The sequence below is a fragment of the Pan troglodytes genome, chromosome 13 (genome assembly GCF_028858775.2).
Source record: "Pan troglodytes isolate AG18354 chromosome 13, NHGRI_mPanTro3-v2.0_pri, whole genome shotgun sequence".
Classification (NCBI taxonomy): Eukaryota; Metazoa; Chordata; class Mammalia; order Primates; family Hominidae; genus Pan; species Pan troglodytes.
The window spans coordinates 73,783,318-73,802,545 of NC_072411.2; the positions used below are offsets into that span (position 1 = coordinate 73,783,318).

The 19,228-nt window shown below is 37.3% G+C and overlaps 1 protein-coding gene across 19 annotated transcripts in view; it reads left to right on the forward strand.

Moving 5' to 3' along the window:
- Window positions 1-16,626, forward strand: part of DYNC1I2 (dynein cytoplasmic 1 intermediate chain 2) — a 60,960-nt gene extending 44,334 nt beyond the window's left edge. For 11 of the 19 annotated variants that reach the window (XM_009443753.5, XM_009443749.5, XM_001144709.7 and 8 more), the window contains 3 exons: window positions 12,219-12,359; window positions 13,975-14,100; window positions 15,991-16,626. In XM_009443753.5, the coding sequence (XP_009442028.1) occupies window positions 12,219-12,359; window positions 13,975-14,100; window positions 15,991-16,104 (381 nt within the window). In that variant the 3' untranslated portion in view covers window positions 16,105-16,626. Of the gene's footprint in view, window positions 1-278; window positions 359-12,218; window positions 12,360-13,974; window positions 14,101-15,990 lie in introns of those variants that run through there. The other 8 variants (XM_009443755.5, XM_054679119.2, XM_009443754.4 and 5 more) reach the window with 2 other exon arrangements.
- The last annotated feature ends 2,602 nt before the right edge of the window (window positions 16,627-19,228 follow it).

The following is a 19,228-nucleotide window of genomic DNA, read 5'->3' on the forward strand; positions in this document are numbered from 1 at the left end:
AAAATGAATGAATGAATACAAATTGTCGTAAAATAAAAATTTGTAAGATACATAGTAATCATACAAAGGCACGACAGTTAAAAGGATGCAGTATGAAACCGCTCAGTGAGCCTTCCGTCTTTGTCATTGTTTTAGAACTGCCTGGTGATAGGGTGTGCTCCTTACAATTTTCACTTTGCAAAACATTTATTCCTTGATTTAACCCACCACCTCTTCACCAAAAATTGGGTTAATAATTATCTTGTTTTTATGATTCTTTCTCAAATGTGACCGGGCAGGGTGGCTTACGCCTGTAATCTCAGCGCTTTGGGAGTCCAAGGCGGGTGGATCACCTGAGGTCAGGAGTTTGAGACCAGCCCAGCCAACATGGTGAAACCCCGTCTCACTGAAAATACAAAAATGAGCTGGGCATGGTAGCGGGCACCTGTATTCCTAGCTACTCGGGAGGCTGAGGCAGGAGAATCACTTGAACCCAGCAGGAGGAGGTTGCAGCAAGCCAAGATTGTGCCATTGCACTACAGCCTGGGTGACGAGCAAAACTCCACCTGAAAAAGTAATGATAATCTTTCTAAATTGTATGTATAGCTCACATTTTATTTCAGTGCTTAATATTTGAAGTGTTTAGGGTCATTATTTAGAAATTTGATGATGTTTTTATGACCAGATAAATGCCATAGGGATTTAACTCTTGTTTGTATCAATTAGCCTGTGGTAAAACTGGTTTTGTTTTATGTTGTTTTGCTTAACGTCACAGTTTCCAAGAACCTATAAATGATGTTAAGTGAGGACTTACTGTATTCTAAAATCTGAAAAAGTCCAAAATCTCAAATGCTTCTGGTTCCAAGTATTTCAGATAAACCTATAAAACCAAAGCAAGATGCAGAATTGGTGAGATGAAGCCAACTATTTCTCCAAAGGCTTCATACAGCCATGTAAGTTGCTAGATTTTTAGATGTGCTTTCATCTTAGTAATCCCATGTATAGTCACAGGAGACACATTTTTGTTAGATTGTTGGCCAACTTCCTTTTCGGTAATTGAAAGTAATCTTTTTTTTAAAACTTTTATTTTACATTCGAAGGTACAGGTAAAGGATGTGTGGGTTTGTTATGCAGATTATTGTATCACCCAGGTATTAAGCCTACTATCCATTAGTTATTTTTCCTGAGCCTCTCCCTCCTCCCACTCTCACCCTTCGATAGGCCCCAGTATGAGTTGTTCTCCTCTATGTGTCTACATGTATGTTCATTGTTTAGCTCCCATTTATAAGTGAGAACATGTGGTATTTGGTTTTCTGTTCCTGCATTGGTTTGCTAAGGATAATGGCCTCCAGCTTCATCAGTGTCCCCACATAGGACATGATCTCATTCCTTCTTATGGCTGCGTAGTATTCTGTGGTGTATATGTACCACATTTTCTTTATCCCATCTACCATTAATTGGCATTTAGGCTGATTCCATGTCTTTGCTAGTGTCTTTATAATAGAGTGATTGATACTCCTTTGGGTATATACCCAGTAATGGGATTGCCTGGTCAAAAGGTATGTCTGTCTCTGGGTCTTGGAGGAATCACCACACTGTCTTCCATAATGGTTGATACTCCCACCAACAGTGTAAAAACGTTCCTTTTTCTCCACAACCTTGCTAGCATCTTTTTTTTTTTTTTTTTTTTTTTTTTTTTTGCTTTTTAATAATAGTCATTCTGACTGGTGTGAGATGGTATCTCATTGTGGTTTTGATTTGCATTTCTCTAATGATCAGTGATATATGTCTTCTTTTGAGAAATGTTTGTTCATGTCCTTTGCCCTCTTTCTAATGGGGTTGTTTTCTTGTAAATTTAAGTTCCTTATAGATGCCGGATATTAGATCTTCGTCAGATTCATAGATTGTAGAATTTTTCTCCCTTTCTGTAAGTTGTCTGTTTACTCAATAGTTTTTTTTGTTTTTTAGGGGTTTTTTTGTTTTTGTTTTTTGCTGTGTAGAAGCTCTTTAATTGGATCCCATTCGTCAAATTTTGCTTTTGTTGCAATTGCTTTGGGCCTCTTCATCATGAAATTTTTGCCCATGGCTATGTACTGAATGGTATTGTCTAGGTTTTCTTCTAGGTTTTTTGTAGTTTGGGGTTTTACATTTAAGTCTTTAATCCATCTTGAGTTAATTTTTGTATAAGATGTAAGGAAGGGGTCTAGTTTCAGTTTTCTACATATGGCTAGCCAGTTCTCCCAGCACCATTGTTAAACAGGGAATCTATTCCCCATTGCTTGTTTTTTTGTCAGGTTTGTCAAAGATGATGATTGTAGGTGTGCGGTCTTATTTCTGGGTTCCCTATTCTGTTCCCAGTCTGTGTGTGAAAGAATCTTTTATCTATTTCTAGTTTGTTTTTTACTCTCTCAGGGTGTCAGTTTGCCAGCATCCTTTGGCTTTAAATTTGAGGCTTCCATCCTTATATACGTTAATAATAGGATTTGAAAATAAAGAGTTCATCTTGACTAATCAAGGACAGAACTTACCTTGTGATAGCAGACTGATTGATACTTGCTTTTGTGGTACTACACAGCTAGTTGAGGGGCGGTTGATATTTTTATTCTTGTATTTTAATGTGTTTCAACATAGAAGTGCCTTCTGAATAAGAATGACAAGTGGGCATATCTCTTTCTTTGCTAATTAGGCTAGGCATTGCTTCCTTCCTTGAGCCTTATATAGAAGACTCATTTATTCATTCAATTGGGATACATGCCTCTCACCCTGCCCCCAACATCCCTCCAGTGTTACTGTACAAAGGATGGGCCACCATAGAACATGGTGTTTTTATAAATGCCTAAGGACCCTCTGAAACTTTATCAGAAGAATTACCCTTTATTCTAACTTTTCTGCACACAAGTAGTTCTACTCTGTGAAGGGTAGAGAAGAAACAGTCTGTTAAGTGAATACTTTTATATTTGGCCATACTGTGGCTCCAATGTCAATTTACACTTCCTGGTTAATTGTGTTGCTGGTATTTATTTCTGCCCTACTGAAAAACTGATAGAGCCTCTATGCTGTAATAATGACTGATGGGCAATGTTAATTAATAATGAATGGTAAAGAATAATAGGCAGTGTTTTTAAATAATCTCTCTTTAAACACCTTGTTCCAATTTCATTTTAAACTTTTAAACCAGAGTCTTCACACTCATGAATTTAACAGACTTTAAATGTTTTGCTTCTCTTCCTCTACTTTTTAAGTGCTCTTTGACTCTAGGAATTGAGTCCTCATAAATTGGAAGACTGAATCGTGAGATATTGCTGTACTTTTGTGTCCTTAAGATCTGGCTCTGCCCTGATAGCAAAACAAGATTTCTTCCTTTTCTCTCTTTCTATGATAAAAATCCCTGGGAATCTCAATTTGGCACAGCCTCAAATTTAGTTTAAAGTAATCTACTTCTACAGCTAGCCACTAATCTTTGCCTAGCCAGAGATTTGTAATTCAGTCACAGAGTTCTGGTTCATTGACTTGTTTTCATTACTTTATTTGAATTCAACTATTTTTAATACAGGCTGAGCACCCTAATCTGAAAATTCAAAGTCTGAAATGCTCCAGAATTCAAAACTTTTTGACCACTAATGTGACACTCAAAGGAAATGTTCATTGAAGCATTTCACATTTCAGATTAGGAACGCTCAACCATAAGTATAATGCAGGTATTCAAAAATCCAAAAATATTTGAAATCTGAAACACTTCTGGTTCCAAGCATTTCTGATAAGGGATATTCAACCTGTATAGAAGACAAACAGATTATTTTCCGTGTATGGAAGTTTAAACCAGTAAAGACAGGGCTTCTAATATATTTAAAAGACTCTGTTGCCATCTCAAAATACCAAATTTTAAATTCACAACCGAAGCACTTTGGCAGGTCTGAAAAATGGCTGGGAGAATGAGTGAAAGCTTCTGCAGGGTAACAAGGATTCTAGAAGAGTTTGATTATGCGTAGACCTCGTAGATTCACCAAATGTTCTACCACGTTTAACCATACTTGTTACAGATTACTGTTAAAACATAAGAATTATTTACTTGGGACAAGATGGATTTTGAGATGTGTGCACAAATTCTTATCAGAACCATATTTACCATAAAATGACGAAGTTAAGATTGTTAATGTGGTAATTTCTTGGAAGGGGGAGTTTTCACACTTTTGTAGTCCATACACATCTTGAAATTATTCACACTTTCTGATAAGTCTTAGAACCCCTCCTTATATTAATAGCTTACTTAGTTAACTCTCAGAGGGCACCAGCATTAAAACAGGGTTAAAAGTTCATACTAGTCCTTAGAATAACAACTATGCATATTTAGACAATTTAAGATGAAAAAATGCTTTGAAGTTGGGTGTTCTTAGGGAAGGCTGCCTATTCATCTGGACCGAGGCCTGCGCAGCAGCATTTGCCTCAGTAACTTGCTACTGGCCAATGTCCAGCCTCTCCTTTGCATATTCAGAAACTCAGTTTAATCAGTATACTAGAGTTGATTAGACAGGGAGTGCTAACCGGAACTAACAGGCTCCTAAGACACTGGTACATTGGAGAATGTCAATTTATTAATTTACAATGAAAAACATAACTGCCAGAAGGCCCAGATACTCCTGTGAGCCTGACCAGCTCATTGTTTCCCTGTAGACAATCCACATGGGAAGCCAAATTATAATCAGAAGATTGCTTGGTGAGTAAGGAGTTGGAACAAAAGAAGTTTTATAATTTGCATGTTTAATGGCACCAAGCTAAGATAGCCTGATTCATTCTAGCCTTGCCATGGGGTAGTAATTCTCAAAATCCATTGGTTGAGACTCCCTTTCTCCTGGACGATGCTTGAATGGGTACTGTCTTCATTTTCCTTGTAAGACTGTTTCTTTGTATTTCTATTTTAATAGACACATTTGGTCTCAAAAAGTTAATATATTCAGTCAAGTTATGTAGAAAGATATTTCTGACCTTGGAATCCATTTCTTTGGAAGAGAATTCATTTATTTCTCTTCTGATCCAAATTGATGACATATTTATTTCCCAGTTCTCTAGGAAGCATCTCACTATTATCTTCACGTGTTTAATGTAGGGACTGTCTTTGTTATTAATCTAGAACTCCCCGCTTACCCCAGCTTTGAAAAATAATCTATATTCTTTTCCCAAAGCTGCCATAACAAATTACCACAAACTGGGTGGCTTAAAACGACAGAAATTTATTCTTCCACATTTCTGGAGGCCAGAAGTCCAAAATCAAGGTGTTGACAGGCTAGTTACTTTTGGAGGTTCTGAAGGAGAATCTGTTTCTTGTCTCTCTCCTGGCTTCTGATGGTTGCCAGCAATCCTTGCTGTTTCATTGGCTTGCAGCTACCATCATTCCAGCCTCTGCCTCTGTCATCAGATGGCATTCTACCTGTTTGTGTCCGAATTTTTCTCTTTTTTTAAGGATACCAATCATGCTAGATTTAGGACCTACCCTAATTCAATATGACCTCATCTTAACTTGATTACATCTGCAAAGGCCCTATTTCCAAATAAGGTCACATTTACAGATACCAGGTAGACACGAATTTTGGGAAGACACTATTCAACTCAGCTTACAACCTTAATGAGCTTAGGAAAAATATGGCTTGACTCGTGACCATACTCTTTTGCCCAGGCTGGAGCGCAGTGGGGTGATCTCGGTTCATTGCAACCTCCACCTCCCAGGTTCAAGCGATTATCATGCCCCAGCCTCCCAAACAGCTGGGATTATAGGCATGTGCCACCATGCCCAAATAATTTTTGCATTTTTAGTAGAGACAGGGTTTCACCATGCTTGGCCAGGCTGGTCTCAAACTCCTTGCCTCAAGTGATCTGCCTGCCTCGGGCTCCCAAAGTGGTTGGGTTATAGTGTGAGCCACCACACCCGGCCTTGTTTTTCTTTTTATTGTAATCTTTTACCCAGTTACAATGCATCCTGTTTTTGTCTCTGGCTGCATATTCGTCCACTGAGTAGATGATTTTTTTTTTTAACTTTTAGGTTCAGGGGTACGTTTGCAGGTTTGTTATATAGGTAAAATCATGTCACGGGGGTTTGTTGTACAGATTATTCCATCACCCAGGTACTCAGCCTAGTAACCATTTCCTGATACATTTAGCAATCTTTTATATTATAAATACAAGTAAGTTTTAATCTAGTTTGCATGTAGCTTTTTTCATATTTTGTATCATATAAAAATGGAATCATAGAGTAGAAAATACTCAGCCAGGCGCAGTAGCTAACGACTGTAATTCCAGCACTTTGGGAGGCCGAGGCAGGCAGATCATCTGAGGTCAGGAGTTCGAGACCAGCCTGGCCAACGTGGTGAAACCCCATCTCTACTAGAAATACAAAAATTAGCTGGGCATGGTGGCACACACCTGTAATCCCAGCTACTCGGGAGGCTGAGGCAGGAGAATCGCCAGAACCCGAGAGGTGGAGGTTGCAGTGAGCTGAGATCGCACCATTGCACTCCAGCCTGGGAGACAAGAATGAAACTCCAGCTCAAAAGAAAAAAAAAGAAAAAAAGATACTCATTTGTGTCTGGCTTCTTTTGCTCAACATTATGTTTGTGAGATTCATTCATATTTGTTAGTGTAGTTGTAGATTATTCATTCTCTCTGCTGTATACTATTCCATTATGTAAATATACCATAATTTATCCATTCTACTGCTGATGGTATTTGCATTAATTCCAGTTGAGGGCCGTTACAAATAGTGTTGTGAACATAATTGTAGATGTCTTTTGATGGCCATAAGCACTCATTTCTTTTGGGTATATACCTAGAGTGGAATTACTTGGTCTTTGATGGAAGACATAACATTGCCTAAAAATAAGCTGTTTTTGAAGAAGTACACTATCACCTCAGGAGTCAGAGGCCTTAGCACAGTGGTTCTTAATCATTGGTGTGCATCAGAATCACTAGTGGAGCAACAGCAGAGATACCGATGAAGTGCATCTGGAGTTGAGCCCTGCATTTGTATTTTTCAAAAGCTCTGCAGATGATTGTGCACATCCTAGGTTGAAAACCACCTTCTCGGCCAGGCACGGTGGCTCACGCCTGTAATCCCAGCACTTTGGGAGGCCAAAGCAGGTGGATCACCGGAGGTCAGGAGTTCGAGGCCAGCCTGGCCAACATGGTGAAACCCCATCTCTACTAAAAATACAAAATTAGCCATGTGTGGTGGTGCATGCCTGTAATCCCAGCTCCTCGGGAGGCAGAGGTTGTAGTGAGCCAAGATCACACCATTGCACTCTAGCCTGGGCAACAAGAGTGAAAAAAAAAAAAAAAAAGAAAACCACCTTCTCAGAGTGAGACTTCGTTTGGTAGTGTTATCAGGGAGAGTGACAGATAGTGATTGTAAAAGAAAAAGGCTTTAATTTTTGTGTTTACCTTAGTTTTAAGTTTTATTAAAATTTTGGTTTTTAAATTAAAAACAAACATTTTGGCTGTTAAAATGATCATGCTGTTGACATTTACTATCATATCTGAAAATTTTTAATTCACAATTTTAAAACATTTTATTATGGAAAATCTCAGATACAAAAGCAGAGGGAATAATATAATGAAGCCATTATTGTTCCCAGCTTCCATAGTTAACACATGACCAATCTTGTCTATACGTAACCTCTGCAATATTTAAAATCAAGCCTATACATACCATTTCAACTATAAATATTCATTATGTATTTCTAAAAAATAAAACCTCTTTAAAAAATACTACCATATCATTATTAAATCCCCCAAAACGAACATTGGCTCCTTATTTTCGTCAAACGGCCTATCAGTGTTCAATTTTTTTTTTCTTTTTACTATTTATTTGAAGCAGGATCCAAAGGAGGGCCATCCATTTGCGATTGACATATCTCTCTTTTTTTTTTTTTTTTTTTTTTTTTTGAGACAGAATCTCACTCTGTTGCCCAGGCTGGAGTGCAGTGGCACGATCTTGGCTCACTGCAACCTCTGTCTCCCGGGTTCAAGTGATTCTTATGCCTCAGCCTCCCGAGTAGCTGGGATCACAGGCGCCCGCCACCATGCCTGGCTAATTTTTATATTTTTTGTAGAGACAGGGTTTCACCATGTTGGCCAGGCTGGTCTCAAACTCCTGGCCTCAAGTGATCCGCCTGCCTCAGCCCTCCTCGGCTTTCCAAAGTCCTGGGATTTTGAGCCACCGAGCCCAGCCACAATTGACATACCTTTTAAGTTCCTCTTTAAGGTAGGGCTTGCATCCCTCTTTTTTTTCTTGCTGTTTTATTCTTGAGGAAGAAACCAGGTTGGTGTCTGTCAAGTTGGTCCTGTAGGGTTTCTCAGTCTCGATTTTGCATTCCTGTGGTGTCATTCATATTAATGTGTGTGGTTGCAGATAGTTTATGTTTCTGTAATGAGACGTTTACCCTCATAAATGACTTGGTTATCCACCAGACCTTACGTTAACGTCTCTTCAGTCTTTTTGGTCATCTGAAGCTCATTCTATAGTACATGATGCAGAAGGTGCCCACAGGTGCATTATTCCCATATTCCACAAAAGTACATGATTTTGAAGATTAGTTTGATTGTTTATAAAATCCATGACTTACATTTTCTTTCTTTGCATACCTTAGTTACTCTGTGGACTTCTGGAAAAAAGCATTGCTGTCACAAAATCTGATCACAATCTGATTTTCTTTTTCCTACTTGCGATTTGGTCTTTTTTAAAAATGTGGGTGATCAAATGATTTTTTCCCTTTTCTTTAGAGGGTCAATGTTCCTAGATACACAGGATATCCTTTCAATATGTAGTTTCAAGCTGTCTTTTATTTTAGGAGAGTTCTTTTGAGTTGTTTTTGGTATTCTGTATTACTGCTTTGGTTTTCTTCTTCAGGACCTGCCATTGTAGATGTACTTTTGCTGATCTTCTTTATCACTTTTTTTTTTTAATCACCTTATCTCTTCTTTTAAAATAAGTTTCTTTTTAAGTAACAGTTTTATTGAGCAAAATCCTTATACCATGAAATTCACCCTTTTAAAGTATACAATTCAATGGTTCTTAGTATATTCACAGAGTCACGCCTAATTGCCAGTATCTAATTTTAGAACATTTTCAAATTTTAGAAAGAAAAATTATGCCCATTAGCAGTCACTCCACATTCTCCCCTACCCCCACAGCTCCTGGAAACCACTAATCAATCTACTTTCTATCTCTTTGGGTCTGCCTGTTATGGACAGTTCATGGACATTTCATGGAATCATGCAATTGTGTACTGGCTTCTCTCACTTTGCATAATGTTTTCAAGGGTCATCCTTCATATTGATACTTCTTGTATCAATATATTGTTCCTTTTATAGCTGAATGATACCCCATTGTATAGATATACCACTTTTTGTTTATACATTCATCAGATGAACACTTCAGTTGCTTCTGCTTTTTGGCTATTATGAATAATGCTGCTGTGAATGTGCAAGTTTTTATTTCTCTCGGGTATATACCTAGGAGTGGGATTGTTGGGTCACATGGTAACTAATTAGCATTTTGAGGAGCTGCCAAACTGTTTTTCAAGTGGCAGCACCATTTTACATTCCCCAGCAAGGTATGAAGGTTCTGATTTCCTGTATCTTCACCAACATTTGTTACTTTTTTATACTAGCTATCCTAGTGGTATGAAGTGATACCTCATTGTGGTTTTGATTTGCATTCCTCTCACGACTAATGATGTTGAACATCTTTTCATGTACTTATAGGCTATTGTAAGCACTGTGGACACAGTGATGTATCAGATACATGGTTTGCAAATATTTTCTCCCATTGTGTAGGTTCTCTTTTCACTTTCTTGATATCATTTGAAGCCCAAAAGTATTTAATTTTGATGTAGCTCAGTTTACCTACTTTTTCTTTTATCATTGTGCTTTTGGCTTCTCAACTGAGAAATCATTGCTGAGTTCAAGGTCACAAAGATTTACTTGTATGCTTCCTTTAAGAGTTTCATAGTTTTGGCCAGGCACGGTGGCTCACGCTTGTAGTCCTAGCACTTTGGGAGGCCGAGGTGGGTGGATCACCTGAGGTCAGGAGTTCAAGATCAGCCTGGCCAACATGGTGAAACCCCTTCTCTACTAAAAATACAAAAATTAGCTGAGCATGGTGGTGCACGCCTGTAATCCCAGCTACTTGGGAGGCTGAGGCAGGAGAATCGCATGAACCCAGTGAGCTGAGATCATGCCACTGCACTCCAGCCTGGGCGACAGAGCGAGACGCGGTCTCAGAAAAAAAAAAAGTTTCATAGTTTTACTTTCCATTTAGATCGTGATACATTTAATTTTTCTATATGACGTAAGGAAGGAGGGATCCAACTTTATTTTTTTTATTTTTATTTTTTTTGAGACAAGGTCTCACTCCCATCGCCTAGGCTGGAGTGCAGTGGTGTGATCTCCGCTCACTGCAGCCTCGACATCCTGGGCTCAAACCATCCACCCATCTCAGCCCCCAGGGTGGCTGAGACTATAGGTGCATGCCACCATGCTCAGCTAATTTTTGTATTTTTTGTGGAGACGGGGTTTTGCCATGTTGCCAAGCTGGTCTCAAGCTCCTGAGCTCATGTGATCCACCCACCTTGGCTTCTCAAAGTGCTGGGATTACAGGCATGAGCCATGGCACCTGGGCCAGCTTTATTCTTTTGCATATGTATATCTAGTTTTCCCAGCACCATTTCTTGAAAAGACTATTCCTTTCCTATCTAATTTTCTTGACACCACAATAACTTTTATGGAATCTGACTGAGATCCTTTTCTTTGCTATTGTCTACTAGTGAAATGAATTTTTGTGTACTTTTAGGAGGGAGGGAATGGGCAAGGATAACTTTCCTAGTTCTTTCTAGGTTAAAGCTGTCTCTTCTCTGGCTTTTGCAAAGTGCGAATACATGTACCTTGTGCTTTCTGAGATGTGCCTTTTCTGCTTCTCTCCACCACTTCTATCTGAACTTACTGCTTTGTCTCTTTTGTCTGGCATTCTACAACTTGGATTCTACTCCCAGCAGTTTCTCTTCTGTGAGACTTTGTCTTGGAAAGGAACTTTGATTTGTTAATTTTGAGAGTTTATAGCACCCAGACTGTACCATGAGAACTTACTTATACTGCACTGTAGTCTGCTTGCATTTACAGTTGACCCTTGAATAATGCAGGGGTTAGGGGTGCCAACGCCTATCCCAGCAGTTCAAAATCCACGTATAACTTCTGACTTCCAAAAAACTTAACTACTAATAGCCTACTACTGACCAGAAACCTTTCTGACAACATAAATTGTTGATTAACACATATTTTTTATATGTATTATATACTGTCATCTTAAGGGCAAGCTAAAGAAATGAAGATGTTAAGAAAATCATAAAGAAGAGAAAATATATTTACTATGCATTAAGTGGATGTGGATCATCATAAAGGTCTTCATCCTTATCATCTTCACAGTTGAGTAGGCTGAGGAGGAAAAGAAAGAGGAAGGGTTGGTTGTGCTGTCCCAGGGGTGGCAGAGGCAGAAGAAAATATGAGTATAAGTGGATCTCTGCAGTTCAAACCTATATTGTTCAAGGGTCAAATGTATTTATAAATGGAATTGTGCCAAACTGCCCCCTAGTTTTTGCTGCTGTTCTCAGATTAGCCCACCACACTGTCCAGTGAGCATCTGCTATGACTGTGAGGTTCTGTTCTCCACCTGTCAGAAGTTCTCGTGCCTTCCTTCATCTTCTTCCCACACAGATACTGATACCATGCAAGTCTTGTAGTTGTGAGAGGTTTGTTTCCACCTGATTTTATTTGGAAGTTTGTCTCCTGATTCTGCTGTAGATGCTGTCTGTGAATCTTTGCTCTTCCTGCCCTCATTGCTTTATCTGAGTTTATGGGGAGAACTAGAGGAGATTTAAAAAGTACACTGCTATTGCTGTTATCTTCCCAGAATCTTCTCATTGACAGATGTTCTTGAAGCATGTTCTATTTCTTTTTTTAAACAGTATGGCATCTACAAGTTAAAAAGAAAATGCAATCAATAGTTGATTCTTAGTTTACAATACTAGGTAATTCTGTAGTGAAACAAATTGTATGAACTTTTTCTAGGCTTAGTTAAATATCATAAAATGTTATCATACCTGTTGAATGTATGTCATTTTTTTTCCAGTGATAAGTAGTTTAATGATTTGTATGTCATATATGGACTGTGCTAAGAATCAACTTTTCTCTTTCAGAATAACAAGCCTTTGTATTCATTTGAAGATAATGCAGACTATGTTTATGATGTTATGTGGTCACCTACCCACCCAGCCCTGTTTGCCTGTGTGGATGGCATGGGGAGATTGGATTTGTGGAATCTCAATAATGACACAGAGGTGAGCGGGAAAATAACAAAAATTGCATTGAAAAGTAGAAAATTGGATATTTATTGAATAATTTGTGAAATTCCTTCTATTCCAAAGAATGTAAAAGGGTTCTGTGATTGTAGATTCATCACAAAGAACTCAAATAAGCTTTGTACCCTAAATAATAAACAGCATGCTGCGAAGAACTAAAGGGAGAAATAATGTTGCCAGGAGCACTGGGGCATTTCCTTTTACTTCTGAAAAGCACTATCATGTCTCTAATGTCCTGGCAAAGTCTCATTCATAAGATAACTGGGATGTTTTTCATTCATAAGCTAGAAAGCAGATAGTTTCAGACTGTTGAAGTATGTTAACCTTAATTCTGAATTTCTAAATTATCTCTTAGCCTTGATAGCATTGTATATCATCCATAAACATTAATCTTAGCCTGATTTGTTTGAAGGAAGGAAAAATATTTTTTGATTTTTGATGAGTTTTTTTCTATGAAGGATTGAAAACAGAGTGTTACTATAAAATGAATATAGAAACTATCAGATTTCCTAATTGCTGTACTAAAATCACTTATTAGCAATTAAATTTAATTGCAACTCTTATTTATTTTTAGTCACATGTATTTTTACCAGCTTAGAGAAGCTTAAAAATGTTCTTAGAATTCTATTCTATATTGCTATTAGTAATATAATTAATATTAGCATTTCTATCAATAACAATTGTTGAGAGAGAGTCAACTCAGATCTCCCACATCTCTTCCTAGTTAGCTAGAATGGTACCAATTCTGTTTTCTTAATTTGGATTTTAGTCTTAGAGATTTGAAGTTACAATTAAATGTGGATTGAAATTTAATATTTCTTTATAACAATTTTGGTATTCTGTGTATGGGGTTAAATTATTTGGGGATGACTAATACAAATTAGAAGGATTTTTTTGTCAAATTTCAAAATTTTTAAAAAATTTTATCATACTTTTAGTCTGAATCCAAACACTGAATGTTTGCTCCATGTGTAGCAAATAAAACTCTTCTTCCTTAGCAAAGAAGAGGCACAGTCAGATTCCAGGGAGCTGGTGCCATTGTGTTGGTGCCATCATCCTGGCTGTCTCCAGCTAGCTCATGGAACAAGAGGCTTTAGACAGACTCATACTGCACCTTCAGTATGAACCGTTTCTAGGAACACTGAGTCAAATACAGGTTTCAGCTGATAGAGATACATGCTGCACAAGTGATTCTTGTCCTTTACAACTGAACCATAATCTGCTTATGAGGGCTTTTGAAGTGTTTTCTTTTTAAATGGGTTTTGGCCATGTGTTTTCAAACAGCTTGACTTCTTAAAGACATTAAAACAACAAAAAAGGATTCTTTATTCAAGAGAAGACCTTTCAAAATAATGTGTCTAGTCTTCTGAGAATTTTTTATACAAAGACTTATTTTCCCAAACCATTTTCAAGGATCGACTATAATGTCATTCATAATATATCACTGAAGAAGAAGAAAGTTGGGGAAATTCTTACCTGTTTTCATCTTTGTTTTTAAAAATGTAGCCAGCTTGAGAGAAGAATTACTGTTTTACATGTTTATAGAAATCTTGATGAAACTTTTAACACTGTCCTTTATTTTAAATGACTTTAGGTACCAACTGCCAGCATTTCTGTGGAGGGTAATCCTGCTCTTAATCGTGTGAGATGGACCCATTCTGGCAGAGAGATTGCTGTGGGTGATTCTGAAGGACAGATTGTTATATACGATGTGGGAGAGGTATGGGACTCCCTGCCTATAATTTTGACACATCGAAATTGTCAATGCAATACTACAATAGTTGCATTGTAGTAAAGGCATCTTTGTGGCTAACCCTAGGCTTTGAGGTTTATGAGTTGTATAAACTATATGGTTGTAAAGATAAAACTTACTTTCTACCACAGAAGCAACTCTTGAAACATTTTCTTTCTAAACCGAATGTTCTGTGTCCCATGCAACAGATTTTGAGGGTAATACAATAAATACATTGAAAATACCTTGTTTCTTGAAGCATACATTGCTGGAAATTAGAAATTCTTTGGGGAGAAGTTTGGAGTTATAGGTGGACTTTGGGGTTTTATTGATATTGAAATAAGATTTATTTTTCTGTATTCATTAATTTGGGCCAGGTAGTAGAAACCAAAAGTAGTATCTTTTGAGAACCATCTGTGACTTTATGAAATGTGCGTCTTGACTCTTAAGCCTTGATGCAAAGCCACAGTAATGGAATCCAATAGGATGAGCTGCAGCTCTCTCATCTTTGTTGCTCTGATTGGCTGAACACAAAGCCCAGGATGGATTTCCTCTTTTTTAACCCTGGCTAGGGGTTAAAAAAGTGACCTTAGTCACTTTCCTTTGCTATGCCTCATGATTTCTCTCCTCTCTGGATATCCCATGGCCTCTAGCAATTGGATCTGGTGGGAGGTAGATTTAATCATTTACAGCAGCCAGTTAAACTATCTGCACAAATGGAAATGTTCTGTACCTGCACTAATATGGTAGCTTCTAGCCACATACGGCTATTGAACACTCTAAGTGTTGCTACTACAACTGCGTAACTGAATTTTTAATTTTAATTAATTTTAATATACACAGTCACATGTGGCCAGTAGCTACCCTACTGGATAGTGTAGATTTATAAACAGGCACAGCCATTTGCCACAGTGAGTGGTTTGTGCCCTAACATGACAGTGTCAGACTCCTATGATATTATAATGGCAGTTATCAAAAATATTTGTTATTGGGGCCGGGCGCAGTGGCTCACACCTGTAATCCCAGCACTTTGGGAGGATGAGGCGGGTGGATCACCTGAGGTCAGGAGTTCGAGACCAGCCTGGCCAACATGGCAAAACCCCATCTCTACTGAAAATACAAAAATTAGCCAGGCATGGTGGCACATACCTGTATTCCCAGCTACTGGGGAGGCTGAGGCAGGAGAATCAATCACTTGAACCTGGGAGGCAGAGGTTACAGTGAGCCAAGATAGTGCCACGGCACTCCAGCCTGGGCAACAGAGTGGGACTGTCTCAAAAAAAAAAAAAAATTATATATATATATATATATATATATATATATATGTATGTATGTTATTGGGCTGCCTCTGAAGTAAAGCATCACAAGGCTCTTTTGCCACCAGTGCAGCACTAAAGTGGTAAATAGTAGCACAGCTTTTGATGAAGGAGTTAAGGTATCAAGAAAGATTACCTTATGTTCCAAAGAAAAATACTTACAAGAAACGAGCCCCCTTATGAACCATGCTTCAAACACTGTTTCTTACTAGGAATTGTGCAAGAATACAGTAAAAAAAAAATTTTAAGGAATTCCTCTCCAGCAAAATCCATGAGATGGTGCATAGGAGTTATATTTACAAAAAGCATCATTGTTATTCTCTCTTGCATTGGTGGTGATAATAGCCAAGTCGTTTCTGAGGCTGTCACAACACACTTCACAAACACCGTCTTTTGTTTTGAAATGTTGTAAATCATTGTTATAGTCCCCGTAATTATGGAAAGGCCATTCAGGTCAATTATTACTTTTTAACAGAAAAACTATTTGAAAACAAACTGAATAATAGTGGGTAAAATGATCTTTTATTTCATTGTATATAAAACATTGTCTTTCTTTTAACAGCAGATTGCTGTTCCCCGCAATGATGAATGGGCACGGTTTGGCCGAACACTTGCAGAGATTAATGCAAACCGAGCTGATGCAGAGGAGGAAGCAGCTACCCGAATACCTGCTTAGTTCCTGAAAAGGGGAGTGTAACTAGTGGATTTGGGAAAGGTTCTTAAGTAGATCCTGAGACTATTTGCATGCTTCTGTCTAAATGATAATTAAAAGGAAATTTCATGGATTAAACCATGGGTTTAATGCAGCAAGGAAACTTACAATGTCCCTTTATATATAACATGCATCTTGTTTTGGATTTGTGTCATTTTTTAATATAGCTGATTGACTTCACAGAAAGCAGCTTTTTTGAATTCTAATACATAGGTGTATATTTGGTATTAGTTATTTTGAGTTCTTTTCAACTTATAACACTGTATACAGTTATTTCTAAAGCACAGATGAAATAAGTTCTGCATATTTTTAAATAATCACAGTTCCCTGTTATACAGATAATGTTCTCACTGCCCATAATATGTAGGAACATTGTTTCTCCTTAGCCGTAGTATGCATACACCTATCCATGTTCATTCTGACATCCTTTGTTGTCTTTATAATTCATGTGGTAGTTACCTATAAATAAAAACAAATATGCGTTAACTTTTCAAATTTTCATTTTTACTCCTTACAACTTGAATTTTTCCATCTTTTATAAAACATATTTTTTCCATATCTTTCTTTAAGCTCCTGCTGTGAGCAGCCATCTCAAATCCTATAGAGCTGTGTACCCTAAATATACCATGTGGTATATACTATAGATCTCCCAGTGCATTATGAATTGAGGTCTAGATAATCTGTTGGTGAAAAAATTTCCCCTAGGTTAACTTTTGCTTTACTACTTTATATTCTTTCCATCTAAGACATATTTCCTTTAAAGGATAAATAGAAAGCTGCCTATAATTTTCACTGATTAAGAACTATGTATGTGACCTCACTGAGAGTAAAATCTTTGAGAGAAATTGATTTCATGATTTCAGTAGCCATAAAGGCAAAGTGCTCAAATGGACCCATACTTTGGCATTAAAATCTACATCTTGAGATCTGTTGCCACAGCATTGTCTACAAGTCCGAAAGGTAGGTGACAAATATCTAAGAATCAGTATTGAAATCAGTGAATTTCAGGAATAGAGGAAAGGACTAAGATCAGATCTTGATTTTATCTACTTTAAATTGTCTATTTATTTGATCCCAACCTTTTGTACTTCTGAAGTGTAACTGTCTTTTATTCAACAGAACATGAACTAGGAAGAGAGATTAGAAAACAGAATGTGAACATTTTTCTTTTAATAATTGTAACAAAGATTTGTTGGGAGAGAAATTTCCAAATAATGAGTAGTGTATAGTGTAAGGAATAATTGACCTGGAATTATTGGCCCCAAACTCTCATTCTTGCTGAAGCATCTATGAGAAGTGTGATTTAAGCCAAGTCTGTGCCTCATTCTTTATATGTAGGAATTAAGTTTTGATTTAATGATTTCTGAATTTTCTTTCAGCTCTACTCAATTAAGGGGTATCAGTATGTGAAATGGAATATAGAAAAGTAGGCAATTCTTTACTTTTCTATATTCAGTTTCATAAATTAATACCCCATAATTGCCCATTATATACCAAAGACAATATCTCAAGTTATCTCATTGTAGCAGTGTCTGTGAGTCAAAACTTCAATTTTAGTAGAGTCACACTTTCTTTATATAGAAAAATTCATGTACTCACTACTCATGTAGTTACTGTATCTTTACCTTCAGTTTGTAAAAATGACTAAAAGTAGGGAAAACAAGTGTTAAAACATAATGGATAAGAAAAGGTTGGAAATCATATGGCAAATCACATGTTCCTCAGCCTCAAGGTGTGTTTAGTTGTGAAAGAAAGAATAAAATTGTTTAAATGTTTCACTTTTTGGGAATGACTTCTCCCCTACTCCCCCAGAAAATGCGATGTATACCTTTGCCCATTCAACTTTAGTCTATATTTTTAGGAACACACAAATTTACTTTAAGGAATTACCTTTAAAGTTGACTGTATAATAGCAAAAGAGAAAGTATTGAGACTGTCAGTGTTGATAAAGCTTCTAGCAAGATTAGGTTGACTAGAAGTGCATCACAGTTCTTTATACTTTTAGAACTAAAAGCCTTATAATTTTGAAAAATATCCAGTTACAGAAATTGTACCTTATCAGTTATACTTTTTTTCTGAGTAAGAAAACAAGCTATAGCTTTCTGGTTAATTTCTTATTTTTCGTTGTTTGGTTTTTGTCTTTTTGAATGGAACGTTAAAGTTTATTACCTTCATGTTAAGGAATATCCAGCTTCACAGACAATTAACTTGCAATAAATCTCTGAAATAATCATTTTTTGGTATTATTTAAACCAAATATGCATTGGTAGAAGCTTTCTTCCTGTTTACAGATCCAGCTCCCTATAAAGTTTAGAAAATCTCTTTGTATAAAATGTTGTTACAATAATGCTGAAATACTGCATCTCAAAGGAATGGATGACTTAAAATTTAGTGGGAGGAACTATAGGAAAGTCGTTTTAGGAATGATTGGTCCTAGTCTTTCAGTGTTGTTAAAATGTTTTAGTCTGTTCTGTACTAGTGTGGATAGACTAATATCCACCCCTTGAACCATACAGAAAGACTTGAATGGATGAGTGAAAATCTGCTGTGAAGCATATCATACTATCTTTGCTTTATATTGAGTAGTGCATTACTTTTAAGTCAGAAAGCCAGTAGGTTTTTTTGTTTGTTTGTTTTTCCCTAAAGCGCTGCCATAAATTTCAGTGGTCACCTGCCACTCACTGGGTGGTGTATTTTTAAATGTCTTTTCCACAACCCCAGTATTTCAACATTGACATTCTAATAGTTTTCTAAATGAGAAAGCTGTATAATTAAATGTATGCTAAAGAGAGTGGAGCTCCAAGTGCAGCTCCAGATGCTGCTTATCATCTAGGATGCTGGTGTCATGTCTCAGTCTTCAGGATAAGCCAAAGTTAAAAAGCCAACAGCTTTACTTCTTGATGACTTAGTAATGGGGTTCCCATTGAGTTTTGTTTTTAATCCAAGCTACACAGCAACAAGAAAGGAGATCTTGCTTTCCTTAGGCTACCATCTTGCTGATTGCTAGCCCAGCAGTCCCCAGCCTTTTTGGCACCAGCCATCTGTTTCATGGCAGACAATTTTTCCACGGACCAGGGAGGTTGGGGAG